Source organism: Crocuta crocuta, unplaced genomic scaffold (genome assembly GCF_008692635.1).
Source record: "Crocuta crocuta isolate KB4526 unplaced genomic scaffold, BGI_CrCroc_1.0 scaffold233, whole genome shotgun sequence".
NCBI classification, from domain to species: Eukaryota; Metazoa; Chordata; class Mammalia; order Carnivora; family Hyaenidae; genus Crocuta; species Crocuta crocuta.
The window spans coordinates 7,700,367-7,721,887 of NW_027529526.1; the positions used below are offsets into that span (position 1 = coordinate 7,700,367).

A 21,521-nucleotide genomic window follows, 5' to 3' on the forward strand; every position below is an offset into this window, starting at 1 on the left:
GGCCTTCCGTAGCATGCCACCTTAAATCCAAGCCTTTGTTCCACTTGGGATGCAGTGGGGAGGGCTGTCGACCACTCTATCCCCTTAAACTCTGAAGCACAGCCCCATTAGTCCCCTGCTACACCACCGGAAATGTCTTCTACTTCCCACTTCCGCTGCACCAGGGACTCCGAGAGCCCTCCAAACACACACCACTGTACACCCGCTTGCTCCCAGCAGAAAGCACCTGCTTCCCCTGCTTTGTACTCCGGCCTCCCCTGCTCCCTTTCCACATTTACCAGCACCTTTAATATTTTTAAAGACAAGATCCACCACTGTTTGGTCACTGATATTTGCACAAAAATTTGACCCTTCCCTTGTTCAGGCAGCACAAAGGAACAGTTCCAAGGGCCCTGCCTTCCCTTCAACATTTCCTTCAGCTTCTAATAAATCATTATGCTGTGAATGGAACTGATTCCAACCCAAACGCTTGGGCAAACACCAAGAGAAACAGATGACCTTATTTGCAACAATGTTGGGTCTTAGAGGCGCAGGCTGTCTGGGCCCCCAGCTCTAGCGCCTGTGAATGGTTTGCTGGCGGAGGCTGGAGCGTAAGAAAGTACAGGATGTGCGATCCAACAAGAACTCTCCATGCATAATCTAAGGGTTTTCTGTTGTGTTTTTTGTTTTGTTTTGTCTCCACCTAAAATGAAGACTTGGTTTTTCTCTCAAAGAGCAACACATCTTACTCTCATTCGACAGTTCTAGGGCTTGACTGTTCTAACATCAGAGCCTGTATTATCCAAACCCAGTCATCGGCTTCTCCATTTAAAAAAAAAAACAACACAGACATAGAGCAGCTAATCTGATTATTTATCTGATCAGTATAAGATAACCATGTTCTCATAAAGCTCAACTTCATTGATGTTCGCCCAAAGAAAAGAGCCTTTCTATTTAGCTAGCTAGTGTAGTCTAACCCTGGAGAGTTTAGATCTGGGGCACAAGAAGACAGACTGGCCATTGCAGGCAATGCCTGGATGAGTAGAGGGGCAGCCGTGATATTTAGAAAGATGGCCAGCGACACTGGCAAAAGAGCTCTTCTCTTCAGTAACAGAGCGATGACTACTTCCTAGCTGTGTGACCTTAGGAAAATCACCTAACTTCTCTAACTTCAGTTTCGTTACCTCTTATTTCCTCACCTAGACATATTATCTACCTCATAAATTGTTGTAAGGATTAATGAAGTCCTGTACACAGAACACTTCTTATAAGGTTAGCTATAGAAGCGCTAGACAGTGTTACTAGATTCAAGCTAGTTAACAGAATTAGAAAATCTGAATTCTAGTTCCGACTGTGACATTCGCCATCACGATGGGACTTCACAATTCAATCCTCCCACATCCAAGGTTGTCCTTCTCTAAAACTGGGATGAGAATACATGCCCCACCTTCCTCAAAAGGCAACACAAAGAGCCAATGAGATACATAGGGAACCGCTTTGTACACTGTAAGGGTGGCATCAATCATGGCCGCAAGGCAGAACCAACTGTTCAGTTTGACTCATCTGCTCAGAATACAGGCATCTTCATTTAATCGGGGCTCCTAAGGGACAGGAGCTACCGTTTGTGGAGACTTTCCCTCATGGGAGGCAGGGCGAGGGCTCACACCTGCAGTACACATTGGTTCATGCGGGCTTTGCAGCCGGGCAGTGCAATGTTGAAGTTATCGCCATCATTCTGCAGACAAGCCAAGGAACCTTCTGAGAGATTCAAACATGTGCCAAATGCCCGGCAGGCTTTGTCTGCCTGGCTTCAAAGTTATTCCCGTTCTGTACGTCAGCTCAGAATCCCCGGCCGTGTTGCATGGAGATTAGGAGAGACAAACCACAGGTGCCAGAAGGCAGCTTGAAGGCCCGGAGCTTGCTCAGCCGGGCGGCATCCCGACCTGCTGCTCTTCACTCTCCTGGGCTTTCTTCACATGTCTGAATTGAGAAGTACCAGCAAGCTGGTGGGGAGCCCTGCTGCTGGGTGGAGGTTCTGCGAGAGCAGCTGGGGAAGGGGAGGGGAATTCAGGCAGGACCCCTAGAAGGTCAGCATCTCCGGCAGGCTCCTTGCCTGTCGTGTTCTCTGCTCCACTCCCAGTACTCAGAGGAGGACCCAGCATAAAAGAAGCGCTCGGTAAATAGGGAAAAAGGAAGCACTTCCTTACCTAGTGCCCTTGGCTCTTTGAAAAGTGCTTGTTTGGGGGGGAGGGGAGGAGAGAGCTGGGTGGGCACCCTCACTGCTGAGACCAGACACCCACAGGAGCCATGCTCCGGGAACTCCACTCTCCCAGGATCAGGGCTGACAGAGAATGTGCGTCACGATCAGCCAGCTGAGCAGGATAAATACCCTGGGGCTGCCAACCTGGCTTCCGGAATGGGCTTTTCATGAATCAGTGACACGTCTGTGTCTACTGTCCTCCAAGGGGTGGGCCCAGGATGGGGCCAACAAAGATCAGGCGCCCTGAGTGTGTGCGTAACATCATGGGCGCAATGACTGGAGTGGCCATAAATCCAGGCGTTACCCACATGCAGTGGGTCTCAGAGCGCATACCCAGGACAGAGACCACATTCAGATGTCAGTTGTGGTACATGGCGACGAGCTCCGGAGTCCCCAGGAATTTTCCTATGCCACAGAACCAGAGGCAGATCTTCAGAAGCAGACTGAGAGCTTTTACAGAGGAAAATATAATCCCCAAGGTCCTCTCCTTTCCCCAGGCACAGCCATTCAGTCTCCGGAGCCGATCAGTCAACCTCAATAGTTTACCACTCACCAGAGGGACGATCCTCTTGGCGGACTGCTGGGAAAGTTACATTCTCTAAAAACCAACAAGGTCGTGGGAGGCGAAAAGTCTTTTATTTTGCCTGAAGTTGATCAGCTTGGTTGGATTTGGATGCTATCAGGGTTACGGGTGAGACAACAATTGAACACTAGCAGTGAAAACCAGGAGAGGGAGGGAGATTTTAACACTGGCTCCGCAGAGAAACATGGACCCCTCTCCAGATTAAGGTGCCGCATTGTGAACAAATATGGGCTCCTCGATCCCTGCATCAAGATGCTCCTCTGGAAATTCTCAAGGGAATAGGAGGGCCAGGGAGGGATGGGGAAAGGGAGTGAATACAGATGCCTCTATGTGTACAGATCCTGGGTATGTGCGGTGGTATAGTCATGCAGGCATGGCCTAGCCTACATCGCTGGTACCCAGGGGTGCCTGAGCTGAGGCACTGAGGGCCATGTGTCTAACTGCACTGACATCTTCTGGGTGTGACTGTGATGAAGCCTGTGTGTATGTGTGTGTGTGCGCACGCGCGTGTGCGTGCACACAGAGTCTCCTGTGCAGACATCCTCTATCCCCATCCTGGGGGAAGTTGGAGTGCCCTGAATACCCTGCTTGTGAGAAATGTCAAGATCAAAGAGCATTGCAAATAGGTTCTCCAAACCAAAGAGTATCCAGATACAAGAAGACATGTGGTCGCATGGGGAGGAGGTGCTTTGTGTGTGGTCCAACCACTGCTCTGTCACTGAGTGGTGGACTGTCTCTTAGTGATGACTAAGTCAGAACATGCTCCAGGGGCCTAGCTTCCCAGCCCACTCAGAGGAAGCATTCAATCAATTTGAGGAGAAAGAGAACAAATATGCCCACATCCAAGCACTTACTTCAATGACCTACTGTCTCCACCTATCCAAACAGCGTGGCAAATCCTAGACATAAATGGGGCAGGGGGAGGATGGGACCCCTCTCAGGGGTCACCCTTGGGGGTGACCAGACGAGGTTCAAACTTCGCCAGGGCTGGGCCCAGGCAGAGCCCACCCACTCCCCCTGCGTTTTCTAGCAGAGCCAGCGTGAAGGAGGGTGAGGACCTCGCAAGCCCTTGGAGGGCCTGGCTGGCCTTGCCGACCGTTCCCACCATGTGACCCAGAACTGGCCAGGCTGGTTCAGTTCCGTCACTCTGTAAACAGAGGTGTGGCGAGTGATAGGTTTCACATTCCTCTCCAGTTCCCTGTGCTGTTCCCAGCTGTGGGCCAAGTGGTGGGAGAAAGCAGGTGAATGGAGAAAGGGGTTAAATATTTGCCTCAGTTTCTAGAAAGACTGCATTAGCTTGCTTGGGATGGGGAAGCCCAACGTGGGGATCCTTAGTAGCTGGGCTGGGGTGAAACCAGGCTATGGTGGTCTCTGGAAGATGGCTTGCACTCAGCAGGACATGTGCTTAGCCACGCAGCCGGCGCACAGAGCCTGCGAGAGGGCGCGGTTCGGCCGCTCAGCGGCGGTGTGCAGACCTGCACACCTTCCCTCCCCAGCCCTGGCCCAGCCAGGCCATTCTGTCCCCTAGACAGGGTGGGGCGGAACCTTACGTGCCCGCGCCTGGAGTGAGCTCCAAGGCTCCGACGTTCCAGGGAGCCTAGACCTCAGTGGAAAAACTGACCGCCTGCTCACACAGCTGAGGGAAAGAAAGGAGGCTACGTGGCCCCGGCCCCACCCGGGTGGAGGCCTGGCAGGACTGGGCATGACTGACCACAAGCAGGAGACTGTGGGCAACCTAGGGAGACTGAGACACACGCAGAGGCCTGCAGCTCTCTGGCCGTCCCACCCCTCCGTGGAGGGAGGCGAGCTCTGTGTGAGTACTTGCCACCTAATATCTCTGGGCCTCTAATATTTTGATCTGTAAAGTGAGCACGCTAAGCAAGATAACTTCTATTCTATCTAGCATGGGGATGTCGTCATTCAAATAAAATGATAATTTCTCATTAGGCTCATAATTCCCAAACTGTGTAGCAAGGCACCCCGTGGCCCCAGAGTGTACTTATAGAGTCAGAGGATGCATTTTCTAGGGAAACAGGGTGAAGTCTGGTATGCGCCTTGCAAAACACCCCTACAGAGTATGGACTTACCTACTTAGGAAACAGAACTTTTACGTGTTTCTTTTGATCTAGGGGCACTGGGATAAAAATTACTGGGGCACCGACGGTGCTGTAAGGCAGGAAAGTTTAGTAACCTCTTTAGGCTCTGAGCTCCTCAAAGGCATCCATTCTTCACCTCCGTATATTTGCTACTTGTCAGAAAGAATTCAGCCCTAAAGTTGGCAAACAGTAGAGCCCAATAAACATTTGTGGAAGGAAGGAAGGAAGGAAGGAAGGAAGGAAGGAAGGAAGGAAGGAAGGAAATTAACGGAACTGAATGTGTCAAGGTAATATTCCCACACACCTCTGCCACTAGCAGCCATTGTGTTTCGGATCCGAACTGTTTTAACAAGCGAGAAATCATCTCCTCCTTCCCCTCTTAGGAGGCAGGGCTAATCTGATTCACTTTATTATTTTTTTCAAAGTTTTATTTAAATTCTGGTTAGTTAGCATATAGCGTAATATTGATTTACTTTAAAAACCGCTCCGCTGCCTGACCTCTCACCTCTCTGCCACACCCTTCCTGTCACCACTTTTAGGTGGCTGTAGCTAGCTACGTGGTGCCAGGGCAACTTCCAAAAGCCGTCAGCCACTAAACTGAGCTTTGCTCGTGTCTTCATGAGCACCTGAACTGCAAAATTGATCAGCATTCACGGATGGAGAGCAGGACATTCCCCCCGCCCCCCCTGGCATGAGCAAAGAGACATCAAACAAAAGCAGCCCGACACTTACTCGTGGAGTCCTCTTCCTTGGAAACGTGAGGTTTAGATAGTTATGAGACAGGGAGGATTTGGCCAAGCTGAGGTCAGCATTTTCTCCATAGTTTTTGCCCCAAGAATCTATTCACAAATAAAAATAGGACAGAGATCAGACCCCATCACCACTACCCCAGGACTCAGGGGATGTCATGGCTACAAAGTCCCTCCAAATACTCCCCTTACCCTCAACGAAAGATATAAGTGACCTGGGTGTGGGCCGTGCAGCTTCATCAGTGACCCCCCAGCTACAGGGGCAGACCTTCAGCCTTTCGTGGCACCTGCCACACACACCCACTTACACGCACAGGTCTGGGGGGGTTGGCTCCACTCCTGTTTGGCCTCAAAGCCAGAGGGAAGGTGTGGGCCAGCCCCAGAACAGATGACATCAGTGAGCAGAGCAGCCAGACATTGGCATCGGGCAGAGATGGCCCCAGGGCGCAGCAAAGCCTCACCCCAAAGCAGGGCCTTACCCACAGGCCTCAGCGGGGTGCCCCGGAAGAGCTCGTAGAACTTGGAGAGGTACATGACCATGCTGAGCTTGTCGGGCTCCTGGGCTGACGCCATCTCCTTGCCTGTGGTCACCGGGGGGATACCAAACTCACGCTCGGCCACATCAAATGCCAGCTGGTTGTTCTCCACGGCATCATCTTCATTCAGAGAGTCAAAGTTACTGGAGAATCAAAACAAAGTCAAGTTCAAGGACAGGAGACAGAGACGGGAAGAGCTGAACAAACTTACCCATGAGGAGCATTATGAGGGACACTCTACTGGGTCTCAGTGGCAGGGAGGTGATGAGGGAGCCGGGACCCCAACCCCTGTCCTTGATCACCCCCTTCCTGCTTCCTGCTGCCCTGACCACCCCACTCCCCTCCTCCCCCACCACCCTCTGCTGCCCAGGGAGCCTCCTTCTCACTCAGGGTGGGATTGAATCAGATTTAGGCCAGGACAACATCACTGCTCCTGGGCTGAAACAATGGGAAGATAATTTATACCTGTTTGGAAAACTTATCAGCTACTTTATTTTTAAGTAGTTTCTTTACATGCTTATGTGTTTAATTCTAAAAGTAATATAAAAAGAACCAAAGGGTATACAACATATAAAGTAACAAGTGAGTGTCCCATCTCCTTTTTGAGGCAACCTTACTTCCTAAAGTACCAACTGATGACCTTTTGATGGGTTTCCTTTCTGCGTTTTGGATGAATGTACTGGTGGCCGTGTAGTCACTCTGCTGTTGATTTGAATCCAACATCAATTGATGTATTATTGGGCCTTCAACATCACAAAGTGTGTCCAACATCCCCAATGATGCTGCCATTATTGCCAATTTACGGATGAAGAAACAAACTCAGAGAAGGCAAGTGACCTGCCCAGTGCGACACAGCTAATTGGTCTGCATCTTGGATCCAACTCTTTTGGCTGTAAAACTCTTAGACGGGTCCCCAGAATGAGGTCTTGCCCAGAATTGCTCTCTTGTGGGTAGAGCGCCCAGGGGCAGAGGCTCGATTTCCCCAGTGACAAGCATATACACTCAGCCTGGGCTGCTTTTCCTCCTCACATATTAGGAACACAGGTCACATAAGCTGCTGAGAGTAATCAGCACAAACGGAAAAGAACAAACTTTAGAAGATACATTTCAAGCCAAGATTCTGCATCTTGCAGAACAGCCCTGGTCCCCCTTGTCTCCAGGGTCCCCCTGGGCCATGCAGGACTCACATCAGCTCAGGCCGGAAGCGGTGGATGATGGCACACAGGGCCAGGCCGCTGCGCCAGGATGTGGTTAGGTCGGTGACACTGACGTGCTGGTAGCCTTCAGTTTGCTGCTGACACCAGGTTAAGAGCTTGCTGGGCCGGATGTCGGACTCTGCAGCAAGGAGAGACACAGTGATGACGGGCTCTGGGGACGTCTCAGCAGCCTCCCTGGGGACAAGGAGGAACAGCACCAAGGCAAGGGCCAAGGGCATGGGTGCAGCCCCGAGGCGCCCTGTCAACAGCATGGCGGGAGTCAGGATGCCTGTTCTCCAGCAGCAGAGTCCCTGGGACCCCCTCTGGCCAGGCGCCGGTCAGAGGCTATATATGAACACAGTGGGGAGGACTGTGTGGACCCTGCCACCATCTCAACTGGTGGGGCAGGCAGGCATGGTGGCAGGTGGCGATGACACCGTGATGCAATGGCAGAGATGTGGGCACCAGGGGGCACGTGAGCAGGTCTACCCCTCGTGTGCCAGGGCAGCGGAACTCGCCCCAGCAAGAGTCCCAGAGGAGGTGTAGCAGCTGCTTGAGGAGTGTCTAGGTACTCGTCAGGCAGAGGAAGGCATTCTGGGAAACAGAAAAGGGCCGTGCCATGGGAAGCATCTAGAAAGGCTGGCCAGGCTGCATGCAATGGCTTGTTATGGGGGCGGCAGCAGTGGAGCGTGGGGCATGAAGGGAAGGAGGGGTGGCCGGTAAGGCTGTGTGCGCCCCACGGCTGGGGGGATGCGGGGTCCAGGCAAGTGACGGAAGCCAGAGAGCTCTTTCGGCAGGATGGCGACCTGAGCGAGGCCAGAGGGATCCCATAACTGTCCCCTCGCTCCCCCAGGAAAAGAGGGTAGCATGTGGAGCCTGTTATCTAGCTAGGAGATGAGACCCCCCACCCTGGAAACAATAGGGAAAGAAAAGCAAGGCCACAGTGAAATAGTTCCCCAGTTTGCTCTCATGTCCAAAGTGCTCCACATATATTAAGTCCTCTCTAACCCATCTGCGGTTGGTGGTGTTGCTGTCCTGCTTTTACAGAGGACGCTGCAGGACAGAGGAGAAGTCTGCAGCCAAGGTCACACAGGTTGTAGCAGTAGAACCTAGTGGGCTGCAGGGCCTGAGCCCCCATGGCCACCCCACCTGCCACCCCAGCAGCCTGGCCAAGGACCCAGTGACTGCTTACCCCGCCTGGAGAGATTCACGGATCTCCTCACTGAGCCCAGCCTCTCGAGAGGCCCCTGGTCCAGCTCCTTAGTGATATACAAATGCTTCACCTGCAAGCAAGCGCTTTGGTTAGTGCTGCCTTTTTTTTGTTTTGTTTTGTTTTTTTGTTTTTTATTTATTTCCAAGAAAGAGAGAGGCAGTGTGAGCAGGGGAGGGTCAGAGAGAGAGGGAGACACAGAATCAGAAGACAGGCTCCAGACTCTGAGCTGGCTGTCAGTACAGAGTCCAACGCGGGGCTGGAACCCACGAACCGTGAGATCATGACCTGAGCCGAAGTCGGACGCTTAACCGACTGAGCCACCCAGGCGCCCCGGGTTAGTGCCGCCTTTAAGGAGACCACACAGCTGCCCACCAGTATCTCCCCAAAAGCCAGTATCAGGGCTGACCCAGCCCCTACCCGGTGTCCACCATCCCTCTTTTCCTCTTTCACTGGAGGCCGTGACCTCCGGCAAGGGAACCCAGGGAACTGGATTCCCGGAGCAGTGAGTCCCACCCAGTTGTCCAGCCAAACATGGGGGGCCTGGGGCACGTGAAAATGTAATGGGCTAACTGTAAGAACATCACACCCTTCCTCGTGCCATTGCCTGAAGACGTTGGCCATTGTGCGTCTCTGAGTCAATGGGAAGGAAGGGGACCATTGGACTGCGAACTGACAGGGCTTGACGGCTGGCTGGGTAGACTATCTGACACAAGCGTGCTCTGCAACACAGCCGCATGGTGACAATAAACATCAGCACGCATGCAAGATGTGGACTCGGGCACTCTAGTCCTTCCCTGTGGGCTAGACACACGCAGGAAACACACAACTCTAGTCTCTTCCTGCGGCTCTCCTGGGGAGAGAACCGGCCCCACACCCGAGCCAAGAGGCATCAGTGGCTGCAGTCCCAAGGATGTGGCAAAGTTGTTGGGTTTTTTTCCTTTTTAAATTAATTAATAAATTCTTAAATTAATTAATTAATTCTTAAATTTACTTCCAAGTTCATTAGCATATAGTGCAACGATGATTTCAGGAGTAAATGCCAGCGATTCATCCAGAACGTGGCGNTAGAGTTGAGATTCGGGTACCGTGTGCCCGGGTCCAACGTGTACTGCTCAAAGTTCTTGTTGATGTTCTCTGGGGTAGTCTGAGGTAAGAGCCGGTAAAGACTTTCTCTAGGATGAGGCAGAGCCCAGGGGTCAGGGGTTGCTATGACAGCCTTGTCTGCGCCCCCCAGCCCCGCTCTGAAGGGCTCCTTGGATGTGTCTGTATACCCCTTCCCTGCAATGCCTGGCCCTCCTGGCTCCTCATGGGTCCGCAAAGTGGGGGAGACTCAAAGGGCTAGAGATGGGGTGGGAGGGGGTCCAGAGGCAGTGACGCAGGCCTCCTTCCCCTGAGCAGAGGGCAGGGACACAGAGCCGGCAGAGAGGGACCTGTGGTTTTGCTATAACCGCCACTCAGCCGCGCCGCAACCTACGGCTGCCCCCTATGACCACAGGCCTCCACACCGAAGACCAGTGGAGGCCCGGCCCACCAGCCAGCCCTGACTCCTCCCGGCCCTCCAGCTGTCACGGCCACGTGGCCAGCAGCAGGGGTCTGGGCAGAACCCCAGAGGATCTCAGCGGCAGAAGAGGCCAGGGAGGTCAGAAATCCAGCCCCCACGGGAGCACACTCAGCGCTGCAGGGGAGGCTTCTGCTTAAACCTCTTCTGGCTCTGCAGTGACTGGGCAGTGCTGGGAACCCCATCTTCAGGGCCGTTCCAGATCAGGACTTCCCTGTTGCATTCAGGTCGTTAAGGTCGTGGCCCCCAGAGAAGTCACAGAAGGGTGCACAGCATGCCAGAGAATGTTTCCCCGGGCACGGTGATGATCAAATCAGGCCACATGCGGGAAAGCAAATGAAAGGGGACAGAGGCTCCAGGTTCATGGCCGGACTCACTCCCTTTCCTGTCTGGTTTTGGAACCAGCCCTGCCCCCAGCCCGAAACGCTGCTGTCGGTACTCACCTTTCGGCCAGCAGCTCCAGGGGATGGGTGCCCTGGTCCCAGCTTTTCACCATCCACGCCGTGTCAAAGGCGGCCAGGAAGCCTCGGGCACAGCCTGTGCCCATGGGCCAAAATGGCTGGAGAAGAAAGCATAGAACATTCCCGTTAATTCCCATGACCCCCCACTCTGCTCTCCCATTCTATCCAGCACTCAGGCTTGCCAGGCCCTTGTGAGGCCTGTGGGGGGAGGGGTGACAGGGCAGGCCCCTAGGATTCACCACCAACACGATTAGCTATAGCACAAAGTCCCGTGGAAAGGGTGCTGTATCACAGGAATACCAAAACTGCTTTGGGGCTTTAAAAAGGCACAGGCCAATCCCTACCCTGGGGAGGGTGATGGAAATCAGGGAATGCTTCACAGAAGAGTTGCATTTGTGTGGATTTTAAAGGTTGGGTAGGATTCCCATCTTGATCCATGCAGGAACAGCATGGGCAAAGGGGTGGTGGCTGGAAAATGACGGTGCCTGGTGGAAGAGCAGAGGAGGGCAGCAGAGAGAACTCTGAGAAGGGGCGGGGGCGGGTGGCAGATCACAGCCCACACACCACGGGGACCAAGGGCTGGTTCACCAAACTAAGTTGTTGGGTTTCTAAAATTTTTTAATGTTTGTTTATTTTTGAGACAGAGAGAGACAGAGCAAGAGGGGAGGAGGGGCAGAGGAGACACAGAATCTAAAGCAGGCTCCAGGCTCTGAGCTGTCAGCACAGAGCCTGACGCGGGGCTCGAACCCACGAACCCTAAGATCATGACCTGAGGCGCCGAAGTCGGACGCTTAACCGACTGAGCCACCCAGACGCCCCTTACCAAGCTAAGTTCTAACTGAACTGTCCCATGGGCACCCAAAGCATGGTCTGGAATCTGACTCTTACTTGGGATAAACATTTTTTTGGTTAGTGCTGAGTTTAAAGCTAAAAATGTAACCATTCCGAAAACATTGAATCTAAGGATCCTTTGTGTTTGTCCTTCCCTGGGAAGCATTTTGAGCAGGGAGGCCATGGAGAGAAATGGACTTTGGGACCCCCAACCTTGTGGCCCCAGAGAGAGCTCCCCACGCGAGAAAGAAGTTATGGTCCAGCCGAGGGCGTACATGCTCTGAGGAGGCCCGCCCATGAAGTCCAGAGTAGGGCTGACTGATTTTGTACTTGGACAAAGAGGTCGGCCTGAAGAGGCCAGAGGTGGGAGAAGAAGGTAGAATGAGCTCCTCTGGATTTAGTCCAAGGGCAGGTGCAAGCTGGAGGCCAGTCTGGGCCTGGCAGAGTCTGGCCTGCCAGTAAGGTGCCTGTCCGTCCCCTGGCTCACGACAGCAGAGGCCGCTGGCCACACCATAAACACAGGGATCTGTCTTCTACCAGGAATGGGGGGTGCTACCTCAAGCAGGCTGTCGCCCACCAGGGCCACGAGTAGCTGGTGTGACTGGCGCTCGCGCACCAAAGCCGCATTCTCGGAGGCGTACATGGAGGTGAAGTCAAACATGGCCACGTCGGGCTGCCCGTAATGGTTCATAGCATAGTCTAACGATGGCAGCTGGTAATTGGTGGCGAAATCTGCAGCCTCACGGGCGTAGGAAAGCAGGTTGTCCTGGTTCACATTCTCTGCACACAGCAGCATCTCTGTGTCGATGTAGTCCTGGTTGGGAGAGAACAAGAGCACGCACAGTGTAGCAATCTTCCCCTGTAGAGGTCAAGTGTTCCCACCCGTATCTTTGCAAAAGGACTTGGAATGGGTTTAGACAGTGAGGCTGATCAAAACAAAATCAGGGCCAAAGGAGTCAAGGGGAACCAAATCAGCCATCTGTACAGAGCTGTGATTAAGCATCACACTTGGCTTTGAGCTTCCTGGCATACAAGGCAAAAGGGAATGTGATATACGGCAAGGCTTTCCTTATCAGAAAGAAAAAAAAAAGCATAGAAATTCCTAGGGGAGTCAATTTTTTCCGGCACTAGATTCTAAAAGAACTGTCTTGCATAGGAATTTTGATAGAGGACACAGTGATGCGATGAACAGTTTACTCAACAATGGTCTTGTGGTAAACATGGAAGTAAATTTCATACAGCCGGTTCTTGAGATAACTTTCAGCAAAATTAAAAGACAAAAGAGCAAGTAAGTAATAGTGATTTTATAGCCGACTAAGCTGAGCTAATATGATCCAGAAATACTGTGTTTAGTGGCCAAACAAGACCAGAAAAGAAGTGAGTAGTTGGCATAGCTCTAGAACTTTCTCTGCAGAATCAGTTATCTCTTCTCTGGCCAGGCTGAGGGTTGTTCAGGGCCCTGCTCTGCTCTCACAGTGCTAAGTGCTATGGCCCTGCTGACAGAGGAGGACCCTGGCTCCCAGCACCAGGACACCCATCCAGGAGGGACTCTGGCAGCGACCCGTGGCATGTCTCCCAGGGTCTAATCTGCTCTGCATGAGGTTAAGGAAGGAGAAGACTATCTTCCCCAAAAGGTGGCAGAGAAAGTGCAGATCCAAGGAGGGGTGGGGAGTGGCGGGAACCGGTGGGGCTATCGAGAGCATCAGGTCACATTCCAGCCCTGCTGCTCAGCCAGTAACTTTGGGCAAGTTATCCAAGTCTTCGGTGTTTCCATTTTCTTATTTGTAAAATGGGAATGACAAAATCCACTTCATACAGTGAGGACCGAAGGAAATTGCACACATAAAAATCCCCAGCCTGACGCCTGGCCTGTGGGAAGAGCCAAGTGAGTGGGAATTTCTGTCCCCCTAAAATTCACACTGGCGCAAACACAGCATGCGGTGAAGTGGATTCCTGGAGGTGNAGCGTTTACAAAGGTCTTAGAAGGCACAGCCACATCTACAAACTGAGTGACCTACTGTGTCCATTTTCCTAATGGCCATGATTTCAAATACTTCATTCCTGAAATTCTCACATGTTCACACCATACTGCATCACCCGGTTTGCACCCAGCATTGGCCCAAGAGGACTTTGCCAGGTCCCGGCGTTCAGGCTGGAGCCCGATACCCGCCTTTCCTTTCTCATACCTGCTCCTCCAGTCACATGACCTAGTCCCCCCTTAGAAGTGTGGAGACAAGATGGGGAAGGGCAAACGGAGAGGTCTTGAAAATACTCCCTCTTGAAAGCATGCCACAAGCACCCCTGAGGCGGGCTGGGTGACGGGTGAGCGTGGTCACGCCTGGTGCTGGCGTCCCCAACAGGAGTGTGGGGACCTGCAGAGGGAGCAGACCCCCAGGCTGGGCCGGAGTAACAGCCCACCAGGCCCAGGGCTGCTGGGAGGAGCCACGGCACCTCGTATGGCCGGGGGTCCCAGGTGAGGGGATGGATGCAGCGGCGGGAACACAGGGAGGGGTGGGAACAGGACAAGGGAGAGAAGGGCGGGCCTTTCTCTTGAAATTGAGACGGATGCAGGAGGATGAGGGTGGGCCCCGTATTCCACAGGCACAGGTACCGGAGAGACGCTGCGTCCTAGGCAGAGAGGAGGGGCAGGGGAGAGTGGGGCGGCAAAAAGACTACAAGGCAGGGGATCGGACGGGAAGAATGGTCACCTCAACCTCCCCACCCCCGTGCTGAGCTGGAAAGAGCTGGAAAGAAGGCTGGAGACCAGAAGAGAAGGTCAGGCAACGGCTTTGAATGAGGCTGGGCTCCGCCCTGGGAGACCAGCTGTGATGCTCGCTCGCCCCACGGCCAGCCAGAGCCCGCTGCATCCAGGAGCCCTCGCCTACGTGGCCGTGGGCCAACACAGGGAAGGCCCAGGATGATGGGCCACCCTCCTTGTGAGGGAGAGCAAGATGGACAGAGCTGGGAGCCCAAAGGCGTCGTTTCCTGAGGAGAAACTTCACTCTCCCTTCGGTAGCCGTGGAAGGAAGCCCAGATGTCAGTGGGAGATGGGGAAGCAGGACGGTCGGTCATTCAACACACATTCACGTGGCACCTCCGCTGGCCTCCAGGAAGATGCGGCGAGAGGAAACGAGAGAGGACTTGCCACTCCCCTGGGAGCATGACGGCAATGTTAATGGAAGTGGCTCAGGGTAGATGGACCAGCTCCCAGCTATGCAGATGCTACAAGCGCTTGGCGGGACACACGGAGACTCCAGGCCAGAGCTGGGCATCCAGCCCTCTCATGTCCAGCCTGTGGGCTGGAACTTCTAGATGAGAGTTCCTGCCTTAGACCTAGAGGCCCCTCAGCACCGGCTCAGGAGATGCCCCCGGGCTCTCTGAGGGGGAAGAAAAGCCTTGGTGAGGACACACTTGGTGAGATCTGCGCCCAGATCTTCCCCAGTCCTGATGGGGTGAGTCACACGCGCCCACCTGTGTGAGGACAGAGGCACTGGAGTATGGAGGGGCTCTGACAACTGCCAAAGGGTTGAATCACCATGAGCAACATGTCATGGCCTGGGCCAATGCCCCGGGAGGCCCTGAGCGAATGAACCACAGTGTCCCACGGGCTGGAGGACTCAGCCAGTGAAATAGGAAACCCACGTCAAATTCTGCCTGACTTCCCATGGTGGGAGCAGGGGGGAGTGCTGACAAAAGCCTCCTCAGCCCCTCCTTTGCAAAGCGGTCTGCTGTTCCTGCAGCTCTGGACCCCAAATAGTCCTTCGCTATCTGCCACTGGCCTTTCAACGGAGGAGGCAACTTCGGGAGGGATGCCCGTGGAACGCAGGACAGAAGGGGACACCGCCCCTCCTCCCCTAGATCGGGTCAGCCCTGGGGCACCAGATGCCAATGCCCACGGCTCACACATCTGCTGGCTGTGTTCAGTGGGCTTCTTTCAACTCCCGCACCCCGTCATTCACAGCCTCCTGTCTGCAGTCAGGCTCTCAGCAGGGACCTGAGCCGCGTGGAGGAGGCCCAGGGGAGGGCCGGGTTACTAATGCCACCGGGCTGGCTGTCAGCACAAAGTGGTCAGAGGACAGGCACATTCTTCTCCGACAAGCAAGAGACCAGTCGCGACGCCGCCTAGGCTGTGGGCCGACACCCGGACAGCAGGCTGACCGAGATCCTTATCTCAAGGCGACAACAGGGGCAAAAACAGAGGCTCTGGATGGGTGGAAAACTGCCCAGAACAGCTTCCAGCCCGGGGCCCACCACCCCGTGCGCTCCTTTCTTGCAGTCTTGTACTCGGCTTAAGCATGAAGATGCACAGGCCGGAAGCAGAGGCTAGGAAGTCAGCAGGACCAAAAAGCAGGTTTTCGAACCAGACAGAAATCACACAGGTATCTCCAAACCCCCAATCTGTTCCAGGCACGGGGCCCATTGCTCTGTACCCCCGTTCAGACAAAAACCGTTATTCCTGTTCTACAGATACGAAAACCCAAATCCAGAAAAGTTAAGCAGCTTTTAGTCACAGGCCTGAGTTAATCCGTGGCAGAGCCAAGATTCACGTGGAGCCTTTGTGACTGTAAGAGAGGGCTCCCCTCTCCGACACTATGACAAGGGGGCCACGTGTGAGATTCACAAGTGAATTGGCCTCGGTGTCCCACTTGGGGGTCTCCGAATGGCGTGGGACCTCCCAGAAAAGGGAGCAGGCTTGAATGAGACAGGGGGAAGGCAAAGACTTGGTCCATCTCGGGGCGCCCGGGTGGCTTAGTAGGTTAAGCGTCTGACTTTCACTTAGGTCATGATCTCGTGGTTCGTNCTCACACACCACCAAGCAGAAGGAAAATGGTGGGTGATGGTCGTTCCTGCCTCCCACCTTCCCTCCACTGGGGGCAGGATAGCAGCTTGCTCCCACACTTGCTGGGTCCCAGAGAGAATGACAGTTAGGACGCCGCGGCCAGGCGATACGTACATGAATGATGACACCCTTGTCAAGCAGGCTCTGCTTCTTGGCCGTCATGACAAAATAGTGGGTGCAGTCCTTGTAGTAAACAATGTTCTCCAGATCAATCCCTGCAGAGAGAAGCAGAAGCGGACTCAGTGTTTTTCCCCTCCGTGCCCATTCCATGCCAAGAGCTCTACTTTGCTGCATTACGGGTGCCATTGTTTACCCGCATAGAGTCAAGCTGGACAAGGTTTTAAAACATCCAAGGTTGGGAAAGAGAAAACTGAGTGCTAGAATTTACCCAAGCCCACCCGGCTAGCTTTTATAGTTCCATTAAGACACTGTGTGTTTTTTAAATTGAGATATAATTGATGTAGAATACGGTGTGCATTTAAGGTGTATAATATGTTGATTTGGTATATTTATATATTGCAATATGACTAAAGCGCTTTAAAAAAAAAAAAAACCTCCAAGTCCTTAGGGGCTGTGGACCAGCACTTCCAAGTTAGAACTAAACACGGCAGAAAGGCCAACGGCTGTCCACAGCATAGCAGCTAACACCAGCACCAGGATTTGAACTCCGGACGGTCTGATTCCCAGTCCCACCCACCAGGCCCTCCATGTGGCTGGAGAGTCAAAGAGCGGTGTCAATTCTCCCAAGACGGTGCTCAGGCCGTGTTTCTCCCATTCCTGTGTGTGCAGGGAAAATCCAGGTGCCCTGGAAGGAACGAGTCAGGTTGGAGGGCTGGGTTTTGCACTTTGCACTTTCCAGCCATTGCAAAAACACTCGATAGACTAGGTTTCTGAGTTTAAAACAGAGCTGTAGCCCCTGGCCCAAGCAGGCATCGGTGTCACCGGAGAACTTAGAAATGCGCATGATCAGAGCCCCACGTTGGACCCACTAAGTCAGAAACTCTGCCGGTAGGGCCAGCAATCTGTACTTTGACAAGCCCGACAGGTGATTCGGATGCACTGGCAAATTTGAGAAGCACTGGCTTAGCTTCTTCGGAGAGAAAGAAACAGACCCATCACAACTTATCAGCAGTCGGCACAGAGGTATGCTGGTCAACCAGGGGAACCCGTTTATTACCGTTAAATAGGAAACAGCCATCAATGCAGAGGGCTCCCCTGAGAATCAGAGGAAATTCAGCGTTGTCATTATGTAAGGGGCACTGTGGAACAATGGCCAAAGATGACCGTCACAGCGACACATAAAGGAAACGCACGAGACATGTGGAAACACACCCTCAATGTCCTGTCATAATTCATATTTGGTGGTTTATTGAAGTATTTATCTTCTTGGTTTTTGAGAGGAAGGGAGGATTGGACAATTCTTAAATCATTCAGAACATAATATGCTGAATAAAAACACTCTACAGAGAACAAAGTGAGGGTTGGTGCGGGGGGAGAGGAATGGGGAAAATGGGTGATGGGCACTGAGGAAGGCACTTACTGGGATGAGCACTGGGTATTGTATGTAAGTGGTGAATCATGGGAATCTACTCCTGAAGTTGAGTACACTGTATACACTGTATGTTAGCTAACTTGACAATGAAGTATATTTAGAAAAAAAAGAAATAAAACATAAAATCCTAAAAAAACAAAACAAAACAAAACAAAAAACCCACTCTAATAAAATCATGCTACTGTGGCAAAACTCAAGAGAATCGCCCAACGGGCACACATCATAGTGGCCAGTGAGCAGCACAGTCTAGCTCAATAAGGAATCCCATTCCTAGAAAACTAACTTGCAATATTCCCAGGGAGCAGTTTTACCTGTAACAGTACATAACCGAAAGGCCAGCATACTTTTTTCTGTAAAGGGCAGATGGTAAATATTTCGGCTTTGCAGGCCATTGGGATCCACAAACCCTTCACAGCCACAGGCAGCAACGTCAACAAATGGGCATGACTGTGTCCCAATACACTTGGATTTATGGGCACTGAAACTGGAATTTCATGTAACTTTCAATTTGTTGCAAAATATTCTTCTTTTGCTTTTTCAGCCATTCAAAAATATTAAAACCATTCTTAGCTGGAAGGCGATACAAACACATGTAGCCAACCATAGTTTGCCGGCCTCCAATGTAAATGCTTAGGCGGTGATGGTGCATCTACTTAATGAGCTATTCTGCAGCCTGCAAAATTGACCATGAGGAAGACCTGGCTGCAATGTGGACAATACTTAAAATGGGAGGCTGGAGGATAAAATCCGAATCACAAGGGGCATTGACACTGATAAGAGCTAGAGTCCTGCAAAAGGTGCGGGTGGACAATTACTGAAAAGAAGTATATGAACGTGAGAACGGTTTCTGTACTAGGTGATGCTGGGTGTGGATGATTTATTTCTGGTGTGAAAATTTTATTCAGCATTGCTGTTACACTGCCTTTCGAGGAGAAATACAGATTTTAAAATCAGGCTAAAAGAAAAATCGGGAATTTACATCATCGGCAGCAGGTTTCATCCCTCTTCCCCTTCCCTGTGCTGTATTTCCCTCCACCATCTTTCTGACCACCTGGCATGCTCGCTGTTTCTTGACAGTCTCTCCCAGCAGACTATAAGCTCCAAGACAGGGGTCTTGTTTTGCCCACCGCTCCTTCTCAGGCCCTTGAGCAACATCTGGCACTCAGAAGGCAGTCAATAAATATTTGTTGAGTAAATGAATGGGTATCTTCTTTCCCCAAGGCCCACGGCTGGGGAACAACTAATGCTCTCGGGTGAGTACATGTTCCCTGGGCATCCCTGGGTGTCCCTTATGGGGAAGGGCAGCTGGCACACTGCACAAAAGGACCTGCACTTCATAGGCCAGCCCCCCTGTGTTAGGATGGTTGTCCCTCACTGGACAAGGAGCCACTTGGGGAGGAGACCATGTCAACCTCAACTCTGTATCTCATGATACTGAAGAGCAGCACATAATGGGCACTGAGTAAATCCATCTTTATCCATTTTCATGTACAATATCCAGAACTTTCTCTCAAGAATTGCTCTGGTCCCTGAAGGAATCCTGCCAATTTCTATCCTAAGGAGAAGTCTGTGCTTCCACTTGATCAGAGTGAGTCTCCCAATCCCCAAACCTGGGAAGCCCAGCGTGGATGATGGCCTGGTTTGGAGAAAGGTGAAGGTCCCACCTGTTTCTTCTTTAAGGTCCTGAAAAAACTTCTGGTTGAAGATGAAAGCCACACCGCTAATCTCTTCCACCTTGGCCTCGGCTGTGCTGTTTCTGTTTATGAAGTTGGCGGTGATCGCAATAGCCAACTTCCCACGGAATTCTTTCCTTCGGAACCCTGCATGGGGAGAAGAGAAAAAGGGAGTCTTTCTTCTGGATTTGGTGTGAAAACTGAAAAAGATGACTGAGGAAGCTATTCTCGGCTGCCTCATGGGCCTCTGAAACCAGAATTTTGCATCTCTAGAGAATAGGAACAGCGGAAATGCCAAGGTCTGTACCCAAGGAAGAAACACATCACCAGAGGCCTAACTCAGTGGGATTCTTTCCTTTCCTGAAATCTACAGGACCAATTATTCTGGTTAGGCTTCTACAAACAAAAGGCTAAAGTGACCTTCCCACTGTCAGTTGGAGAGCACATCCTTTGAAAGATTTGTCAGGCACTGTTGCTAGGTACACTCATGACACATGCACTTTGAACTTCTACGATTAAAACTACATACATTGTTAGCATTCTTCATGTTTTCCCCCTTTGAAAAGTAGGATTATGAGACTGAATTCCTGTGGGATGGGGATTTGAAACTTTTAAAAAAATTTTTTTAATGTTATTTATTTTTGAGACAGACTGTGAGTGAGCAGGGGAGGGGGGGAGAGAAAGGGGGAGAGAGACAGACAGACAGACAGACAGAATCTGAAGCAGGCTCCAGGCTCCTAGCTGTCACCACAGAGCCTGATGCGGGGCCTGAACCCACGAACTGTGAGATCATGACCTGTGTCAAAGTCAGAGGCTTAACTGACCTGGGCATCCCAGGTGTCCCTGTGGGATGAGGATTTTAACAAATTTTCTATTTCCAGTCTCCAGTGACTGGCACTTAGTCCACACTCAATAATACAGAATATGTCGAAAATCTTAACTTGCAATTGATTTAGTACAGTGATTCCTTGGGGTGCTTATAAGTGTCAATGGTTTACATTAAATTGCTTTTTAATGGCAGTGACTTAGAGGACCCCAAGCAGGTGGTCAGACTTCATTCTTCTGCCACACCCCTTTCTTTCTAGCATCTGGCTCTCCCACAATCCCCAATTTTCCCTCTGCCCCAGACACTGTTGTTTACTTTGTTTAACTCAAGGCACTCATCACATAGACAAGGCTCCCTGGACATGACTTTGTCTTCAGTCTCCTCTGAGAACTCCCCCCACGTTTGCTCACCATATACTCAAACTTCGTGCTGATTCTCAGACTTCTTTGTCAAGGAAAGAGTTTCCTTTAACTGGAAACCTTGGGTTTTTATCTCAGTGCCTCCTCTTTTAAGTCATTCTTCATTAGACTTTTATCAAAATGGCCAGAAATGGCCATTATTGTCTAGTCTAGTATTTCTTAACTAGGAGTGACCTTGGCCCCCAGTTAAGCAATGTGTGGAGACATTCCTGGTTGCTACAGCTCGGAGGTGCTACTGGTGTCTAGCAGGGAGAGGCTAAGCATCCTACTGTGCACAGGACAAAAAATGATCTGGCCCCACATGCCAAGAGTGCCAATATGGAAAAACCCTGCAGTAGTCTACCTATTCAGTGCTAGGCTGCCTAAATGGCTCTCCTCCTTCTCACCTTTCTCTTCCTGTCCATGAAATGCTAAACTATACTCAGGCAAGGTGTGGGTTTTGGATTTGCAATTATTCAGACTTACAGTTTTATCAAACCATCTAAATAGCCCTATAGATTCTAACAGCACAGGATAGCAGTTTAAAAAATCTTGGTCAGATATTGGTTATTGACTGCAGGGATGGGGCACATGTAGGGATGGAGGAGAAAAGGGAGGCATAGGAGTGGGGAAAGGCCCCTGGTGTCCCCGCAGGTGGGTAGGGCCCAGCTAAGCAGACCACATGTCCAAAGCCTCCAACATCGACCCTCATTCAGGGAGTACCTTCAGTCCTCAGAGGAGATGCCCTCTCGGTCAGACCTCTGCAGCCT

At 51.8% G+C, this 21,521-nt stretch overlaps 1 protein-coding gene across 1 annotated transcript in view; it reads right to left on the bottom strand.

Moving 5' to 3' along the window:
* Positions 1 to 21,521, bottom strand: part of LOC144229173 (F-actin-monooxygenase MICAL2) — a 115,651-nt gene that overhangs the window by 28,418 nt on the left and 65,712 nt on the right. The window contains exons 6-14 of the mRNA XM_077761187.1: positions 19,519 to 19,674; positions 16,417 to 16,517; positions 12,019 to 12,276; positions 10,614 to 10,729; positions 9,671 to 9,784; positions 8,592 to 8,695; positions 7,391 to 7,538; positions 6,147 to 6,346; positions 5,651 to 5,757 (exon numbers count right to left, since the gene is read on the bottom strand). Of these exons, the coding sequence (XP_077617313.1) occupies positions 5,651 to 5,757; positions 6,147 to 6,346; positions 7,391 to 7,538; positions 8,592 to 8,695; positions 9,671 to 9,784; positions 10,614 to 10,729; positions 12,019 to 12,276; positions 16,417 to 16,517; positions 19,519 to 19,674 (1,304 nt within the window). The remainder of the gene's footprint in view (positions 1 to 5,650; positions 5,758 to 6,146; positions 6,347 to 7,390; positions 7,539 to 8,591; positions 8,696 to 9,670; positions 9,785 to 10,613; positions 10,730 to 12,018; positions 12,277 to 16,416; positions 16,518 to 19,518; positions 19,675 to 21,521) is intronic.